Source organism: Gracilinanus agilis, chromosome 6 (assembly GCF_016433145.1).
Source record: "Gracilinanus agilis isolate LMUSP501 chromosome 6, AgileGrace, whole genome shotgun sequence".
Classification (NCBI taxonomy): Eukaryota; Metazoa; Chordata; class Mammalia; order Didelphimorphia; family Didelphidae; genus Gracilinanus; species Gracilinanus agilis.
In genome coordinates, this window is record NC_058135.1 from 271,321,916 (window position 1) to 271,340,257 (window position 18,342).

An 18,342-nucleotide genomic window follows, 5' to 3' on the forward strand; every position below is an offset into this window, starting at 1 on the left:
AGTACCTGAGTGCACATTTGAATCCAGGACCTCAGGAGCATCTCTAGCTCTGGATTTCTATCTACTGAGCCAGTTAGCTGTCCCCCAGGGCACTCTGAATTTAATGAAAGCTTAGTTTCCGTCTCCTTTCAGAACACTAATAAAATGACAAGCAGCCTCCACGTGCCTTAGAGACTGCTCTATAGTCTGAATGTTTTGTTTAGTAACACACAGTTATTTATCTTTAGTAATTGTAATAAATAGTAATTGGCTTCAGGAAGGATCCTGAGTTGAGGCAATCTCCATCTTTTCCTATAAGAACTATTGGAGCACCAATGAAAGTCTGAGCTGCACCTCCTTCTCCCTTCCCTCTTACTCACTAAGAAGTAACAGCTAATGGAATCTGTTGACCACCCTGTGGTTTTGTGGATGACTCTCATGAATCACTGGACACCTCTTTCTGACTTAAGAATATTTCTGTGAACTGCTGATGGTCTGTGTTTTACGAAGTAAATTTCTGTCTAAAAAATGCTGTCCATTTGCTCAACAGGGGAGTACCAGTGCCTCTGGTCAGTCACAGAGTACGCATGGCTTTGCTTCTGAACTCTTCTGTCTCCCTGAGATCACCATGATCTGAGATTCTCTTACTGCTTGTTATTTTGTGGAAAGAGCTGCCATATGAGATAAATACTGTCTGCCAAAGCTGCATTCCTGCTGAGACCCTGTTCACTTACCTGTTGTCTATGATCTACTTCTCATGCATGTGAGCCGCTTTTATTAAAACAGAAACTGATGAGTCAAAGAGTGGCCATCCTGAGGCCCAGCAATGCCTGACTTGTGGAAAAGTCTACACCCACCCACCTGAGATTGCTCAGTCCTTACCTCGCAGGGTCTGGATAAATGGGGTGTTCCCGGGATCCTGCTCCATCATAACGGGATAATGAAATGAGGGAAGACTCCAGCAGCCTCCTAACAGAGATTAAAAACAGAAGGCAGTCCCTGTCAGACACCAACTCAGAGGTCAGACATTGGGTAAAAGACTAGGAGGGACAAATCCAACACTTGTTCCAGCAGTTTTCCCAGATGCCACTGGCACATCAGGTATCACATCCTGGTCTGGATGCTGACTATCATGAAGAAATCAACCCAGAAGGGGCTCCCAGCCACAGACATTATTTCCACTATTATTCAGCAGTCCCTTTTTCCCTGACCCAACTTCTTTCCTTTATAAAATGTGCTGAGAAGGAGGTACAGAATTGGAATTTAAACAATGGCAGCACAGGGACAGAAGTTCAGGTCCCCCTTCATTCCAAGGAATGCATCCTTCTGTTCATCCTGCCTGATGAACCCCATATGCTGGCAGCAGTATCCCCTTGGCACCACTCACATCCAGCAATGACTGATGTTGAGCCCTAAATAGAGACATCAGCACTGTCAGAGTCTCTGCTCAAGAGTGCCTCAGACATCAGGGTCTCTCCCAATAAATAATGCTCAAGGGAAATGGCCTTTTTATGCCCTTGGAAAGAAATTCATGCAAGAGACACATTATCCTCTCTCCCGATGCATCTAGCCTGGCACTCTAGGGAACAGGCCACTGGCTTGCTGCCAGGCTCTTCAGAAGAAAGATATAGGATAAAAGCACTAACCAATTTCTTCTAATAAAATTAGTTCACTTAACTATCATGAAAACTATCTGGCCTTGAGCAGAGTCATGTGAAAGTCTACAAGGTTAGTTATCACAGCAGCCAGCCAGCTACGACATTGCCCCAGAAGCCTGGAAGGGTGCAGACTCCCAGGAGAAATGATCAAAGCCCAACCTGCAGTTGCCATTCCCAGCACAGACCCACCTGCCTATCTCTGCCTGATATTTTGGATCACATCAGATAAACTGGCCACTGCAGAGGAAAGGGAAGGAAGTTACAGTGTGGCAGAGCCAAGATTTTACTTCATAGGGGAGGTGGTGAGATAGATGGATAGGTAAAAGGGGAGAAAGGAGAGGACAGCAGAGTTTAAAATAAAGGAACTGACAGCTATAAAACAAACAAACAAGCATAAGTCTATTCTGGGCCTCCATGTCATGCTGATTCAAGACTAAGACTAAAAAACAAGCTCTGAAACTACAGTTATTGGGGTCCTGGAAGGGGGTGGGGGTAGGAGATTGGCTTCTCCTGGCCCAGCTGAGCAATGTCCCCCTGACACAACCCGCTTTGGAGGCCATGGGCCCTCTTGACTAAAAGAGGTTCCTGAGCAAGGATCACTCAGCATCCATAGTGAGGGATGTGTGTTCACAATCAGAAAACCACCCCAATGAGCACAAGACAGTCACCTGTGGGTGATGCTGCATTGAGGAGGAAGGCGATAGGAGGCTCTTCGGGTCAGCCCCTTTCCCAGGGGAGTAGGGGTTTTAAACTAAAAGCACCTCCCTGAATCCTAGAAAAGCTCTTTATAGAGAATATTCTCTGAGATGGCAGCAAACCATCTGCACTGCTGCCTCCAATGTGAAGGGAGCCAGAACCCTTCGGTAAAACCCTCAGGAAACATTAGCTAACAGTACTCTCCAAGGTGAGGTGGCGTGTTCTTTCTAAGCCAAGTGGTGCTTGTACTGGGACTCTTCAGCTGCCTAATAGGTGGGTGGGAGGCATGTTCATTTCCAAGGTGCAGAAGCACATTGAAAGGGGTACATCGGGGGAAGCTGGGTGGCTCAGTGGATTATGAGCCAGGCCTAGAGACAGGAGGTCCTGGGTTCAAATCTGGCCTCAGACACTTCCCAGCTGTGTGACCCTGGGCAAGTCATTTGACCCCCATTGCCTACCCTTACCACTCTTCTGCCTCGGAGCCAATACGTAGTATTGACTCCAAGACAGAAGGTAAGAGTTTTAAAAATAAAAGAAAAAGAAATAAAAAGAAAGGGGTACATCTAGGAGTGGGGCAGCAAGTAAGGAGCAAGTCTGAAAGGTGGGCAAGCTTTAGCACCTCTGGTCCAACAGTGCACTGTATACAGCAGGCACTTCATCAATTCTGGCTGAATGGATTATTCTAAGTCTTTAGAAACACATACCTGGTATGTAGTTGAGGAAGATGCCCCTAAACTTGGTTGTTTTTTCCTGTTTCAGACTGACTGACGGAAACCAGTCAACAAGCAAATATTTATTAAGCACATACTATGTGCCAAGCACTGGGCTGGAAACAAATGCATAAAGAATGAAATAATCCCTGCTCCCAACCATGTGGCCTCACTGTAGCCCATGCCATTGTTCATCACCCTCTTCTACTGGACATGCTCTTCTTTCTGGTTGGTTGTGACATTGTTCTCCCTTGGTTTTCCTCCTACCTACCTGACCACTCCTTCCTTAGTCTCAATGCCAATAATACTCAGATCTCTTCGCCCAGCCCTAATCTCTCTCCTGACTTCCAGTCTCACTTCTCTAATTACTTATTGTCTATCACAAACTGGATGCCTCAGAAATATTCTGAACACAACATATCCAAAACAGAATTCACTCTCTGTCCCCTAAACGCTCCTCCAATTCCTAATTCTCCTCTTTTCCCATCATACTCCTAAAAGGCACTTCCATCTTCCTGAAGATCCTAAAGGCTGATCATATCATTAACTAGATACAGCTATGTTGCACAGTGGCTAATTAGGAAGCTTTGAGTGCAAATATAGCCTCAGAAACTTACTGTATGACAGTCACTTCAGCAAGTCACTGCCTGCCTCAGTTTCCTCAAATGTAAAATAGAATAACAGTGCCTGCCTGATGAGGTTGTTGTGAGGATCAAAGAGAGAATATTTGTAAAGTGCTTGGGGTAGTACCTGGAAGAGAACAGGCATGTGATGAATGGCTGTTCCTTTTCCTTATTCCTTATTTGGCTCCCTGTCACTTCCAGAATCAAATATCAAGTCCTCTGGCTTCTTCCTACTCTCCAGTCTTCTTCTACCCTGGCCCCTCTCCCTTAGATACTCAGCAGCCCTGAAACACGGCCTGGCCTCCTGACTACCAAGCATGTTCAATGGCTGTCCCTCATGTCTGGCACTCTCTTCCTCCTCCCCTATGCCTTCTGTTCCAGCTAAAGTCCAACCTCCTGCAAAAACTCTTTCTTGGTCCTCATTAATCTTCGTGCCTTCCCTCTGAGAACAACCCCAATGTAGCCTGTGTCCAGCCTGTCTGTGCAGGGATGTTTGCTTGGGGTCTCCCCCATAAATGAAGGTAAAGAAAATCATGCAATCATTCTGATTGAGTCCACTACAAAATTTATGTTACACATCCTTATCTGGGCCCTCACTACTGCTAGACAATCCTACTACACCTCCTCTTTCAACTCACTATTTTATTCTACAAAATGGCTCTTTCAACCCTTTTAATTGCTCCTTAAATCTTCTCTGGCTTCTCTTCCCTCAAATCTCTCAGTGGAGAACCTTGCCTCATATTTTAAAGAAAAAAAATTGAGGCCATTCACCATAACTTCCTTCTTCCTTATCTCTCATCATTTAGGTGCCTTTTGCCACTATCTCCTAATTGAGGCCATTCACCATAACTTCCTTCTTCCTTATCTCTCATCATTTAGGTGCCTTTTGCCACTATCTCCTCCCCTTACTTCTGTCTACAAAGAGGCATTATAATAGTTAATAAGCTCCCCCATGCATAAGCAATGCCATTCTATCTCTTCTCTTCCAATGATGCCCCCTCAGTCATGCCCACTCACTCACTTCTCTTCAATCTTTCCCTCTACTGGCTCATTCTCTACTACCTACAAACATTCCCACATCTCCACCATCCTCCAAAGACCCTCACCTGACCTGGTTCTTCCATCCCAGATAACCATTGTCCTCTATCTCTTCTGCCTTTTGTAGTTAAACTCCTTGAAAAGGCTGTCTCCTACGGATGCCTCCACTTTCTTGGCTTTTACTGTCTTCTTAATCCCTTACAACCTCGCTTCTGATCCCATCATTTCACCAAAACTATTCTCTCCAAAGTCACCAACGATCTCTTAGTTGCCAAATTCAATGACTTTTCCACTCCTCACTCTTCCTGACCTCTCTGTAGCTTCTGACTTTGCTGATCATTCTCTCCTCTTCTCTCAAAGTTTTGAAGACAGCACTCTCCTCTCTCTCAAGTGTCTTTTGTATCACCAACAAAGTACAATAGCAAGAGACAGAAAAGAAAATTCTATTTAAAATAACTCTAGACAATACAAAATACCTAGGAGTATATCTACCAAAACAAACCCAGCTAGTCTATGAACATAATTACCAAACATTCTTCACATAAATAACCTAAGATCTAAAAAACTGGAAAAATATTAATTATTCATGAATAAGCCAATATAATAAAAATGACAATCCTATCTACATTAATTTACCTACTGAGTGCCATAAAAATCAAACTACCAAAAATTATTTCAAAGAGCTAGAAAAAATAATAGCAAAATTCATCTGGAAGAACAAAAGGCCAAGAATATTGAGGGAATTAATGGGGAAAAAAAATAGGAAGGAAGGAGGCCTAGCCATACCAGATCTCAAACTATACTATAAAGTGATAATCATCAAAACAATCTGGTCCTGGCTAAGAAAGAGTGTGAATCAATAAAATAGGCTGGTTATAGTAGTGTTAAAGAAATGTGGGGTGGAGATGGATATATAAATGTATAATGATGGTGATGTGTATCTGTCTATGATCTCCTCAATTGCAGTTGGAGGGGAGGAATACCTACTCCTCTCACCCTGGCTGCTGCTGTAAATTATCCCCTTCTCCCTGTCAGGTTTAGTTGATTAACCTGTCAGTGATTCCTTTAACAGCCGCCCAAGTGAAGACCCTTGAGAGGTTAGGTGAATGGTTTACCTCTCTAGGCCCAACCTGGGGTTAGATAGTTTTGTAATAGGTTATTGATTAGCTCTGGATAATAATTAGGATCTGAATGAGTATTTGAACTCCCTTCCTAAGGACTGTGATGGAATGACCACTCAGGATGGTACTTGCTATTAAACACCATTTATCTAATGATAGGGAAAGGATAACAAGTTAAAGGATTGGGGATGGGAAACCCTATTGCTCTATTAACTATTAAACTAACTGATAATCAGGACTGGAGGCTGCTAAGCTGGTGGAGGCTTAAGGTCTTCACCCTCTCTCTATCTCTGGCCAGACCTGGCCACAGCCAAGCCAGAGAATAGGGAAGTCTATTCTTGTAAATAGATATTGATGATCTTTGTATTCTCTCAACTCTCTCACCAATAGTGTTGATGGTTCACTAGCTCTCACAGTCTAGCAAAAAACAGATTCAGGCTTTTCCTACCCTCTTCTTCTTCAACCACCCTTCCACCCTGCAACCACCCTTCAGCCACCCTCTGCCCAGATTGATTCACAGAAGCTTGCTTCTCAACTCAGAGATCTGTGATCTCCAGTTCTGAGCCTCTGAGTCCAGAGACCTCCTTCACTGTAGCTGTCAAGGGGTATATATGGGGTGGGGCTAACTGGCATTTGCTCCTGGCTCACGGCATCTGGGAACATTCCGAATCTCTCAACTGCCATCCCTGTCAGTCAAGGTGGCATCCATCTCATCCCAGATTAATGATTATAATAGTAAACATACAGCAGTTAATATTAATAACCACTTAGTATTCAATAAACCCAAAGATCCAAGCTTTTGAAGAAAGAGTTCACTATATTTAAGAAGAACTACAGGGAAAACTGGAAAACAGTATACAGAAACTAGGCACAGACCAACAACTCACACCATACACCAGGATAATGTCAAAATGGAACTTTGACCTAGAAATAAAGGATGATGCCATAAACAAGTAGGGGAACATAGAAAAATTTACCTGTCAGACTTATAGATAAGGGAAGTATTTGTGACAAAACGAAATATAATGTCAGGAAAAAGAAATTGATAATTTTGATTACATTAAATTTAAAAGGTTTTGTACAAACAAAGTCAGTGCAACCAAGATTAGAAGGAAATATACAGAAAAGGTGATGATTTATGTGGGTTTGTTTTTATATCCTGCAACTTTGCTCAAGTTATTATTTCAACTAGTTTTTTAGTTGATTGTCTAGGACTCTCTAAATATACTGTCACATCACTCACAAAGAGTGATTGTATAGTTTCCTCATTGCCTATTTTAATTCCTTCTATTTTTTTTTCTTCTCTTATTGCTAAAGCTCGCATAATAGTGGCCATGTTGGGCATCCTTGCTTCACTCCTGATCTTACTGGGAATGCTTCTAATTTGATGATGCTTGATGGTGGTTTTAGATAGATACTACTTATTATTTTAGAGAAAGGTCTATTTATTCCTATGCTTTCATATGTTTTTAATAGGAATGGCTGTTGTATTTTGTCATAAGCTTTTTCTGTACCTCTAGAGATAATTATGTGATTTCTGTTAGTCTGATTATTCATATGGTCAATTATGCTAATAGTTTTCCTAATATTAAACCAGCCTAAACAAGATTAGAAGGGAAGCAATCAAAAATTTGGGGAAAAAAATCATAGCAAGTGTCTGACAAAAGCCTCACTTTTCAAATATACAGAGAACTAAGACAAATTTACAAGAACACAAAGCATTCTTAAACTGAAAAATGGTCAAAGGATATAGACAGGCAGTTCTCAGAGGAAGAAATTAAGTGTCCTTTCCTGGATCCTCATCCATATCACACCCTCAAACCGTAATCGTCTCTCAGGGCCCTCTTGTCTTTTCTCTGTATACCACCTGATTTGGTGATCTCATTAGCTCCCATGAATTTAATAACTGATTACCTCTATGCTGATGATTATCCATCTACTTGTCCTGTTCTAAATCTTTCTGCTGACCTCCAATCTCAAATCTCTGACAAATATCTAGAACTAGATGCCCAGCAGACATCTTAAACTCAACATGTCCAAATATTGCTAAGACAAGACCTCCTGATTTCACCTTTGCACCATCTCTTGAATATGCCCCTTTCTCTCCTCTGAACTTACCACCACTCTGGTGTGGGCCCTCATTACCCCACACCTGAACTATTACTATCAAGCTGCTGGGAAGGTCCACCCACTTCAAGTCTCTCTCTACTCTAATCCACTGTCCACTCAGCTACTAAAGTAGTTTCCCTAAAACGTGTTGTGTAACTATGTAAGTCAGACTCAATCAACTCCAGTGGCTCTCTCTTCCCTTCATAATTTGTTCCCATCCCCACCTATCTAGTCTTCTAATACCTTGCTTCCCCCCACCACATACTATTTGATCCAGTGGCCTTGGCCTCCTGACTGTTCCTTCAACGAGACATTCCATCTACTGGTCCTGGGCATTTTCTTTGGCTTTCCCTCAGGCCTGGAACAAACTCCCTCCTCATTTCTTCCTCCTGACACCCCTGGCATCCTCTAAATACCAACTAAAATCCTATCTTCTACAGGAAGCCTTTCCCAATGCCCCTTAATTCTAATGCCTTCCCTCTGTTAATTATTTACTATCTACTTCAACGGCGTCTTTCTAGACCATCCCAAGGACCAGTGCTTTCCTCCTTCTCTCCTTGCAAAATGCCTTGTATTTCTTTGCACTTGGTGATATTCCCAATTGAATCCAAATGCCTTTCCAACAAAGACGGCTCCCTTTTGGTCTCCTTTTCCCCCAAGGTTTAGCAGTGTCCTGAACATAGCAGACATTTTAAGTAAATGCCTGTAAATTGCCTGATCAATTAAAGAAAAAGAGAATTCTTAGCTTAGAGAAGAGATTCAGTGTAGGCAATATAATAATCATCTCATCTTTCAGTCTTTAAAGAGCAGCCATTTTTCCTACTTCATCGCAAAAGTCAGAATGAGGATGTCCTGAAGGTGAGGAAATCCTTCTTAATAATCAGAGTTCCCTATAATTCAAAGGGCTGCCACGTCAGGAAGGAGTGGGTTCTCCCTCACAGACTGAGTAATGTTGGGAAGGGGCTTCTTGTGATAGGAGAGTTGGCCTAGCGAGCTCCCTTGAGTTCCCTTCTAACACCAAGTATATGACTCTGGAATGGAAAATATATGTGATTAGGTTTGGGCACCAGCAACAAGAAGGATGGCTTATAAAGAAGTAAGAGGGCACCTGGCCACCTCCATCCCACTTTAAGTCCTCAGAAAAAAAGAAAGCAGGCCCAAAGGATGTATTACCATGTATATCTGTCTCTTCTTGCCCTCCCCATCCTTGGCTCTTGCAAGCACTCTATCCCACCAATTTCCCTTCTCTTTGCTCACCCACTCTCTGCCTAAAACACAAGTCTCCCCAAACCCTTCTGTTCCACCAAGAAGCTGGCCTTCCTCTTCCTTTGACTGTCACACTGTTCTTGCCCTTAGCCACAAGGTTATACTCACTGTTTCCACTTTACTATCCAGAACCTTTACAATCTGTTCTCTAGTCCCAGCACCCTATATACCATTCAAAGGTCCATAATGACTTTTTTCTCCCCCTCAAAAAAATCCTTACCTTCTGTCTTAGTATCAATTCTAAGACATAAAAGTGGCAAAGACTAGGCAACTGGGGTTAAATGACTTGCCCAAGGTCACACCACTAGGAAGTGTCTGAAGTCACATTTGAACCCAGATCTGCCAGACGCCAGGCCTGGTTATCCATCTACTGTGATATCTAGCTATGCCACCCCCAACCCCAATGGCTTCTACAAATCAGCTAAGCTCCTGGTCTTTTCTTACCCCTTACCTCCACCCCTATCCAACATCTGAGGCTGTTGACTGCCTCCCTTCTTTTTTAAAATTTTCTCTTCCTTTGCATCATCCCAGGCCTCTTTCTGCCTCTCTGACTTCCCCTTCTCTGGAGTAATGTTATTTGGCACTGCTTTTGAGGAGGACCCTGTGCCTCCATTATCATATAACACTGGCTATCCCTCCTGCCACCTTGGACATGTAGGTATTAACGATAACTGTCCTTAGATCTCTTCTCTCTCTGTACAGTTTCTTCTTGGGAGCTCTCATTCACTGCCATAGTATGGAAGTTGTCACTTCTACACAGATGACAGCCACAACTCTTTTTAGCCTAGACCTCTCTCCTGATCAGAACCACATTTCCAACTGTCTGTAACACAGCTCCACCTCACCTGGCTCTTTATCCAGCACATAAAATTCAATGTGTTCAAAAATTCATCATTTTCTCCAAAAAAACTCTCATTCCCTTATTTCTGTTCTGAGTGCCATCTTTTTCCTAGTCACCCAGGTATAAAATCTGTCATCTTCCCCGTTTCCTGTTCTCCACACTCAACAGTTTGACAAAACTTATCAATCTTTGAAATGGGTCTACCATCCTTTCCTTTCTCATAACCATCACCCTAAATTTTTATAACCTAGACTACTGCAACAGCTAGATCTCACTGATCTCCAAACTTCTCCCCATTCCAAGTGATCCCACCCACCACAATCAGATTTCTAAAGCTTTACTCCCATTACTCCCCTGGTCTAAAACCTTTAAACACCCTTCCTTACTCTAGGTCAAATAAAGTCCCAACCCCTTAGCCTGGCATAGAGAGTCCTTCATGATCTGGGCCCAAAAGACATTTCTAATGTTTACTCCCACCATTTCCAGCCACCTACCCTTAGATCCTGCCCAAGTCATAGCCCTATTATGCTCCCTGCTTTCTTACCTTTGTGTCTTTGGTATCACCTTAACCCGTCACAATCCCGCCCACCCTTCAAAGCCATCCTCAAATAAAATAGCCAACCTTTATTTAGTGTTTTGATGTTGACAAAAAGGCACCAGACTAGAGAGCAGAGGTCAGCCTCCAAGTTCAGAAGGCCTAGGGTTCAAATCCTATCACTGACATATGCCAACAAGCCACTTGATCCCTCAGTGCTTGAGGTCAATGGGGTTGAACTCAAAACAGAAACAGTGGCCAATAATCAATGTGGAAGGATAGACCACATAGGGCCTTAGTTTCAAAATGTGCCATTATCTCTGTTTTCCTGGACTTGACTTTATTTTCCTGACTATCTCCCCATTACATTTTAAAGTAGTTCAGGCAATCCCCAGAAGTGTTGTCAGCTGCACCCAAACTGGCCGAGCTCCCTATCCCAATGACACCAAAGGTCACCTTGCCCAGGATCCCATCAGAGCCAGCTCTTTTGACCTGGGACAAATCTCTTACCTCTGAGCCTCGGTTTCCTCATCTTTAAAAGAAGGCTAACAATATGAGCACTCTACCTTAGAGAGGAGCTATGAGGCTCCAGCAAGATGTCAAACATAAAACAACTGATGAGATTTAAAGTTCTAGAAACATGAGCTCTTATTTAGACTTGACATCCAGGCCTCCCTTCAGGGCCCACGCTGCCTTAAAATGCTGCCTCTTCTAGGAACCTTTCTCGAGGTCCTGTGAACCTGTGTATCTTAGAGGCAGCTGGTGGAGCAGGGAAGAAAAAAGAAGGAAGAGTGCTGAGCCTAGAGTGGAGAAGAGCCAAGTTCAAATCTTACCTCAGACACTCACTCTGTGATGCTGGGCAAATCAACTGACCATTGGCAGCTTCCGTTCCCTCATCTATATAAGGGAGATAGTAATAGCCCTCCTCTCCCAGGAATGTCCCAAAGATAAAATGAGACAGGACTGGTAAAGTGCTATTGAAATGCTAGCTAATATTCTCTGTGGTCTTACCCATTTTTGAAGGAGGGGCCTCAGCACCTTGAACATTTGTCAGGTCAGTGAATGAATCAGCAAACCACGATGATCAGGAGGAATGGCGAATATACAAGAGCAGATGTGTTCACTGCCCAGGCTGACCCAAGGGCTCTCAACAGAATTTCAGCAGGCTCGGCCTGAGACACTGTGGAATCGCTCAGGGAACTTCTGAATGAGGTCAGGTTAAAGTGCTGACAAAGTTGCCCTATTAAGTACATTGCTGCCTGGTCCCTCTGAGACTTATTAAATGATCCAGTTAGAGGAGAGTGTCTTGCCTGAGGATCCAACCCAGCTGCTTCTTTCTGTCCAGCCAGAGATGGGGGGAGGGAAAGAGGGCTGGATTCTGGGGAGAAATGAAAGGCTAAGAGGGCAAGCACACATTTGGCAGTCTTGTTTCTTTCTTCCTCTGAATTCTGCTCTGCAGGCCCTAGTTCTCTGCCTTGGCGCATGCCTGCATGTGAAGATGACAAGCCCTTACTCTTTTGTAAAAAAATAATTGTGTGTTCTCAAATGACACCTCTATTATGATTTCCAAATTGACATATCTTCTTTAAAGCAGAGGCATCCAAGCCTCCCTAGTCTCACACACTGGCAATTAGTGTTAAGTTACCCAGCAATAGGCGCTCACTCGGCTAATCACTGCAGGGCCTCATGTCCTATGATTTAACTCATAGAGTCCACAGCCTGGCTGCCAAGAGAGCCCGATGGCCTGGCTGGCCATTCTCACCCTGCTGTGGGAAAGGCCCCACGCCGGGTGGGATAGCCCCAGGAAGGAGACACTGTCAGACATCTCCAGGCCTGCTGAGAGAGGAAACAAGGCAAGGTCACCGGGGGTGGATCAGTGCCATTTTACTGCTCATCAAGAAGAATTTGTGCCAAAAGCAGTACCTTTCCCTAAAGGGGCTTAAGAACCTTTTATAAAACAAATGTAATCCTCCTGGACCCTCTGTGTAGTAGGTGGGTAATAAGTGTTATTGTAGCTGTGGGATCCAAGGCACAAAAAAGCCCGAACTCATTTTACGAAAACCCTGGTCAAACAGCATCGGCTCTCAGTGGGTCCAGGGTTAGATCTAAATGGATGCCAGATCATCCTGGGTCTGTTTCCTTCTCTTTCCTGGTTAGATATACTGCATTTATTTTAAATGTGCCTGGCAAATGGTTGCTTGGCTCTATCTTTGTCACGTAAAACCCTCCTAAATAGAATATTACTGTTAAGGGTTGTGTTTCAATTTACAGCCATCTATATCCTAATTTCCATCTAGTCTGACATCTCTGAGCAGGAGCTAATCTACTAGCTCCTGTATTTATCTGAGTTGACTCCCATGGTGACAGCTGTGAGGGGAAATCTCTCCTGGAGAGCTAAGACTTAATAAATACTGTGACCAAGTAATATGTGTCTTGACTGAGGGCTCCCCCAAATCCTGGCAATCATTTAAAGCACTTGGCAACCTTGAAAATGTTTCTCTCCATAACAACAAGAAAAAATCATCAGGCTAATTTTAATCTGCACAACCAGATTGAGATTCTGAAAGGTCATCTTCAATCCTATTAATTCAACAAAGGACACATTGGTGCATCTGTTAATGGCTTTAATAATCAGCAAATGAGTTTCCCCTTTAAATGGCTTCTATTTCACCTCACATGACCAAACCCAAATCTTTCTCTAAAATGTTTAACTAAGGGATGACATACCTTTAAAAGATGGCATACATGCTTATAAACCTAGCTTACATGTAAATGCTTCATACCAGGAAGCAAATTCTTCAAACCAATATTAGGAAGGCAATCAAAGTTAGCAGATAAAGCCAAGACAACAGCAAGAAAAATGGGAAGTGCCCTGTAGACTGAGTCTTTTATTAATCAGATGCAAAGAGGCAGCCCTCCTGGCTGGTGTCTGCAAAAGTAAGGGGGTTTCAGGAGCCTACCGAAATAGAAGGGAAAAGAGGCTTGAACTGAGACCTGAACAATTCCCAAACTACAGACCCCAGAGCCAGCACAAAGACCCAAGTGTAATCATCTTCCCTCCATCACAGACTCCATTCTGGAAGCCTCTTCTGCATGACATCTGATTTCCAATGCCTATCACCTTTGGATGTAGCTGGGTCCCACCCCCACTCACTCCTACTTAAGACTACTTGGATCCCAGGCTGGTCTTGGCATTCAGTTCCATTGGTACCACTGCTCCACCATTTTGATCTGTCTAGACAAAGTAAAATTGTCACAAATGATACCTAAAGTACAATTAGCAGAGAAACTGCAATTTCCACTCTCCACCCCCACTCCCCCAAAGAATCCATCCTCCAGCTTGTCAATCAACACTGCCATAATGAAGATTAACTCTGCAAAGTCTGGGGGGAAAAAATTACAAACACACACAATTATCCAAAGGTATAAACTGGCTCTTCTCTTCTCTCTGGTATCATGAGCTCTAAGCTTTGTGGCCTGGGGACCTGCTGGCTAGCTAGCTGTATGTTATAAAAACATTTTTATACCCAGCATGACTTTATTGTGGAGAAAGAAAGACCAGGACAAAGGAAGACAGAAAGAAAATAAAGGCCAGAGGAAAAAAAAGTCAGACATTCAAGATTATCAACAAGAAAACCCAGGCAGTACTATTAAAACTAAACTGAATTTGGGGGCAGCTAGGAGGCTCAGTGGATTGAGAACCAGACCCGGAGACAGGAAAGGCCCTGGGCTCAAATCTGATATCAGACACTTTCCAGCTGTATGACCCTAAACAAATCACTTCACCCCCATTGCCTAACCCTTACCCCCCTTCTGCCTTGGAACCAATACACAGTATTGATTCCAAGATGGAAGGTGGGGGGTTAAAAAAAGGAAAAAAAAAAAAAAGCAACCAAATTCAAGGCACTTTGCTGTTCCTCTTGGGTAATGTGTTGTAAGAGACTGGCATGTAGTTGCAAAGGCCCCAGGATCTAACTACCAAAGCTCCCCTTATATGATTAAATATTGAGGCTCATTTTGCAGTTGTTGAGGGGTCCAAAACTACTCATGGGCTGGAGCCCCCTAACCATATGACATATTCCTTCCTTCCTTGGGTATCCATTTGCACAGAGAGCCCTGTGGCAAGCCTAAGCCCCCAAGAGTACCTCTAAGCTGAAGCAAGAGGAAAGAGCCATCCTGAAGCTATGATGGCAGAGAAAGATGAGTCAGCACTAGAACCTGGACAACGAAGAAATGCAATGACAACTGATAAACCAACTGCAGCTCAACCCCAAAGTTAAATCCATTAGACAGGATAGTTGCCATCTGTCTAAAAGTGAAGCCTTGGCTGCCAACACCCACAGACACATACGGATACAAAGAAATGCACACTCACAGATACACTGACACACCCAGAGAGACACACACACTCCCAGATACAGACATATCACACACAGATACACACAGACACACCCAGACAGACACACACACTCACAGATACAGACACATCACACACAGATACAAGACACACACAGAGACACAGAGACACCCAGACACACACACACACACACTCACAGATGCAGACATATCACACACAGATACACAGACACAAATACACCTAGACACACTCATACACACACACACAGACATATCACACACATAGATACAGATACACCAAGACACACACACTCACAGATACACAGACATATCACACACAGATACACAGGCACACATGCGCGTGCGCGCACACACATGCAGGTGAGATCTTGGGTATGCCATAATAAGAAAAAGCTAAAGGAAGGAAGGTCTGAGGTCCCTGAGTGAGGGTTTTAGGTTACATCTCTTAGCTTAGCCCAACATTCTCCCAGGTCAAATGACTCCATCTCAGCTTGTACCCAAGCCAGGTTCTGAGATGGCCCTAGAAATGTTCTCCAAGCTGAATGCCTCAGCAGCGTTGGGTTTGGTCCCCAGAGCCCAGCAGCAAGGACTTTCCAGACTGTGGTGGGGGCAAGAAGCAGGGGAATGGGTAGTTCTGGAGTGCTCTCTGTGCCACCAGAAAGTCCAAAGCATTATTACCAATGTTACCTCATTTATTCCTCATAACCGCCCTGGGAAGCAGGTGCTAAACTGCTTTCTGGTTTTATACCCACTGGGACTAAGACAGGAGGAAAAGCTACCTTGCGGAAGGTAGGAGGACCCATGTGCACGTGAACAGTGTCCAGGCAAAGGAAAGAAAGGAAAATGAGGCTGAGGAAAAAGAGTCACCATACATACATGGTAAGAAAGGAACACTCTGGGAACAAGCAGTAATTCTCCATCATGACAAGTTCATAGTATCAGCCTTTGGTCCCCATGTTATCACCACTGTCTTCTTCTGGTCTGTCTTGATTTTCCTTCCAGGTAGGCAGCAACCTGGCTTTTTCATGGGGATCTGTCCTCCCAGCTCCCAATCACTGGAAATAGGATGGATTTTGTCCTGAGGTACAAACAGCTCTCACCACCCTGGGACTAGTGAGCATCCATCAAAGGAGGCTGGGTAAGAACCTCAGCCGGGCCTGGTACCTATACATCCAAATAGGAAGACCTCTGGGGCATGACATTCAGAAGTTAATTCCTTGGGTATGAAAAAGGGGACAAAAGCTTTCAGCCATGAGTCCTAGACTGTGACTGCTATGGTAGCTCAGGGGGTCAGTCAGCTCCTCTTGTCCAGCCATCTGGCTTGGTACAACATTGCTTTTCCAGATGGAACCAACCAGCTAAGAGGATGAGAAACTCCCACTCACCTTCTTAGCAAAGAAGGGGAATTTGGCTATTGCTTCCATTATAAATAAGTCAGGCAACTTCGTAGGTGAGGGGGCCTGCCTTCAGTGTGCCAGTCCAAAGCCAGCAGGGGAGCCCAAGGGGTGAGTCATGCTTAGGTGGGGGTGGGAGTGGGGGACAAGATGCTAAACAACCAGCTTCTTCCATGAAAGAAGGAACAGAATAGAATCACATTTGGGAGAGTCTTCAGTTAAGTATATCCACAAATCTCTCTCTGTCTCTGTGAGACACACAAGTGCATACATGCACGCACATGCTCGCACACACACGTTCCCTAGCCTGTGTTACAGACACCAACACATTTCACACGGGCCACTTTAGCAGAACCCTTTATAGGGAAAAGGCACATCTAAGATGATTTATCAGCTGGGCCCTGAGACCTGGACAGACCAAGACCCAGGATCCAGGATCTGATTGCTGCAGCCTCTGCAAATGTGTTCAAGCAGGTCCAGGGGGAGGAGCGGAAGCCAACTGGCACAGCTAATGGCTGGGAACAATCACAATAAGCAAAATACATTATGCAAACAGAACCCCTACATACACCTGGCGTTATTGTCTTGGAAAAACCTCCAACAGAACAGTGTGAGCACCAGGTTGAATAGTTCCCATTGGGGAGGAGATCTGGAGGGGTTAGAATGAGTACAGGAGAAAGTGCTCCCCTGTATTCCCAAGCTCCAGTGAGCTCCTCTCCTTCCCAGTTGCCAGTGGAGATGACATGGCACGACGAAGCTCTCCACCACGCGGAAGAGGGGGAAGAGGGGAGTAATTTGGATTGAACGGGTGCTAATTGGGTCTGAGGTGGGGGGAAGGGCTGCCTGTCAGGCATGCACGCTCGCTCCTTTCGGAGCCCAACATGGCCAACTCCAAACTGCTAAGTACTTCCCCAGAGGCCTCTTTCTTCTTTCACCCATTGCAAGAACACCCAGAAGGCAGGAACCTGGGAGCCAGCAAAGCCAGCAGCTCAGAGTATCCCTTCCAACACACATATGAACACTCAGCAAGTTCGAGACAAGAGCCCTGGTCTTGGGATCAGAGGTCTGGGATCCCTCTGAAAGTCCTGGCCACGCAAATTTGGGAAATACTATGCAGGCCCCTCGAGTCCCAGTTTTCTTCTCTGGAAAACAGCCATAATCATATTTAAACTCCCAGCCCACAGCATGGTAAAGGAAAGGACTTGGTCAATCATGGAAGTCCTTTAGAAACATGACACCAAAGAAAAGAATCTCTTTGCCCCACAAAGATGGTGGAAGGCATCAGTAGTGCCTTCTCTCATCTCTCTTAGCACCGTTCTGGTGGCTGAATGTGTTTTCTCTTTCTCTGAATCTTTCTGTCTCTGTCTCTCTCAGCTCTTCAAGATAACTCTAAACTGAATGTCAAGCACTTAACCACTCTCAAACAACCTTTACCTCCATGCTCTGGCTAGCCCCAGGATCAAGCCTGTGTGCCCATCAAGACTAGATGAGGCATTCCCAAAGAGAGCAGTAAAGAAGGGGAGGATTTGAAGGTACCCTCCTCTCTGATCCCCTGCTTTGATCCCAAGGCCTGAAAGGAGGGTAGCAGACTCTATCACTTGGGAAACCAAGTTTTTTGCAGTCAGCTTGGCCTCCAGCTTGGGAATAGAGTCAAATCCAAAAGAAGCTCACAGTACCGCAGGAATCAAAGCAGGAAGACACCCTGGTAACCATCAGCCCCTTCATTTTACAGAGGCCAGTATCTAGGCCCAGAGAGGAAAGGCCTTTTCCCAAGTTTCCAGATTTTGATTTAGACTCAGGGCCTCTGATTCAACTCCCGCCTTCCCTTCCTAGCCACAAACAAGCTCCAACCCTACAACGAAGCTGCCTTAGAAAAGCAAGGAATTGTCAGGATTCCTCTCATTTCTTAACTAGAAGACCCAGAGAAAACAAGCAGCTCAATGTAATGAATTAACAAGAGAGCTTGGGGGAACAGCCCAGTTTTGAAGCTCCCCA

The 18,342-nt window shown here is 44.4% G+C and overlaps 1 protein-coding gene across 1 annotated transcript in view; it reads right to left on the minus strand.

Moving 5' to 3' along the window:
- The window catches only part of AMBRA1 (autophagy and beclin 1 regulator 1), a 190,131-nt gene that overhangs the window by 120,526 nt on the left and 51,263 nt on the right, over positions 1 to 18,342 (minus strand). Inside the window, exon 8 of the mRNA XM_044681373.1 lies at positions 862 to 948. Within this exon, the coding sequence (XP_044537308.1) occupies positions 862 to 948 (87 nt within the window). The remainder of the gene's footprint in view (positions 1 to 861; positions 949 to 18,342) is intronic.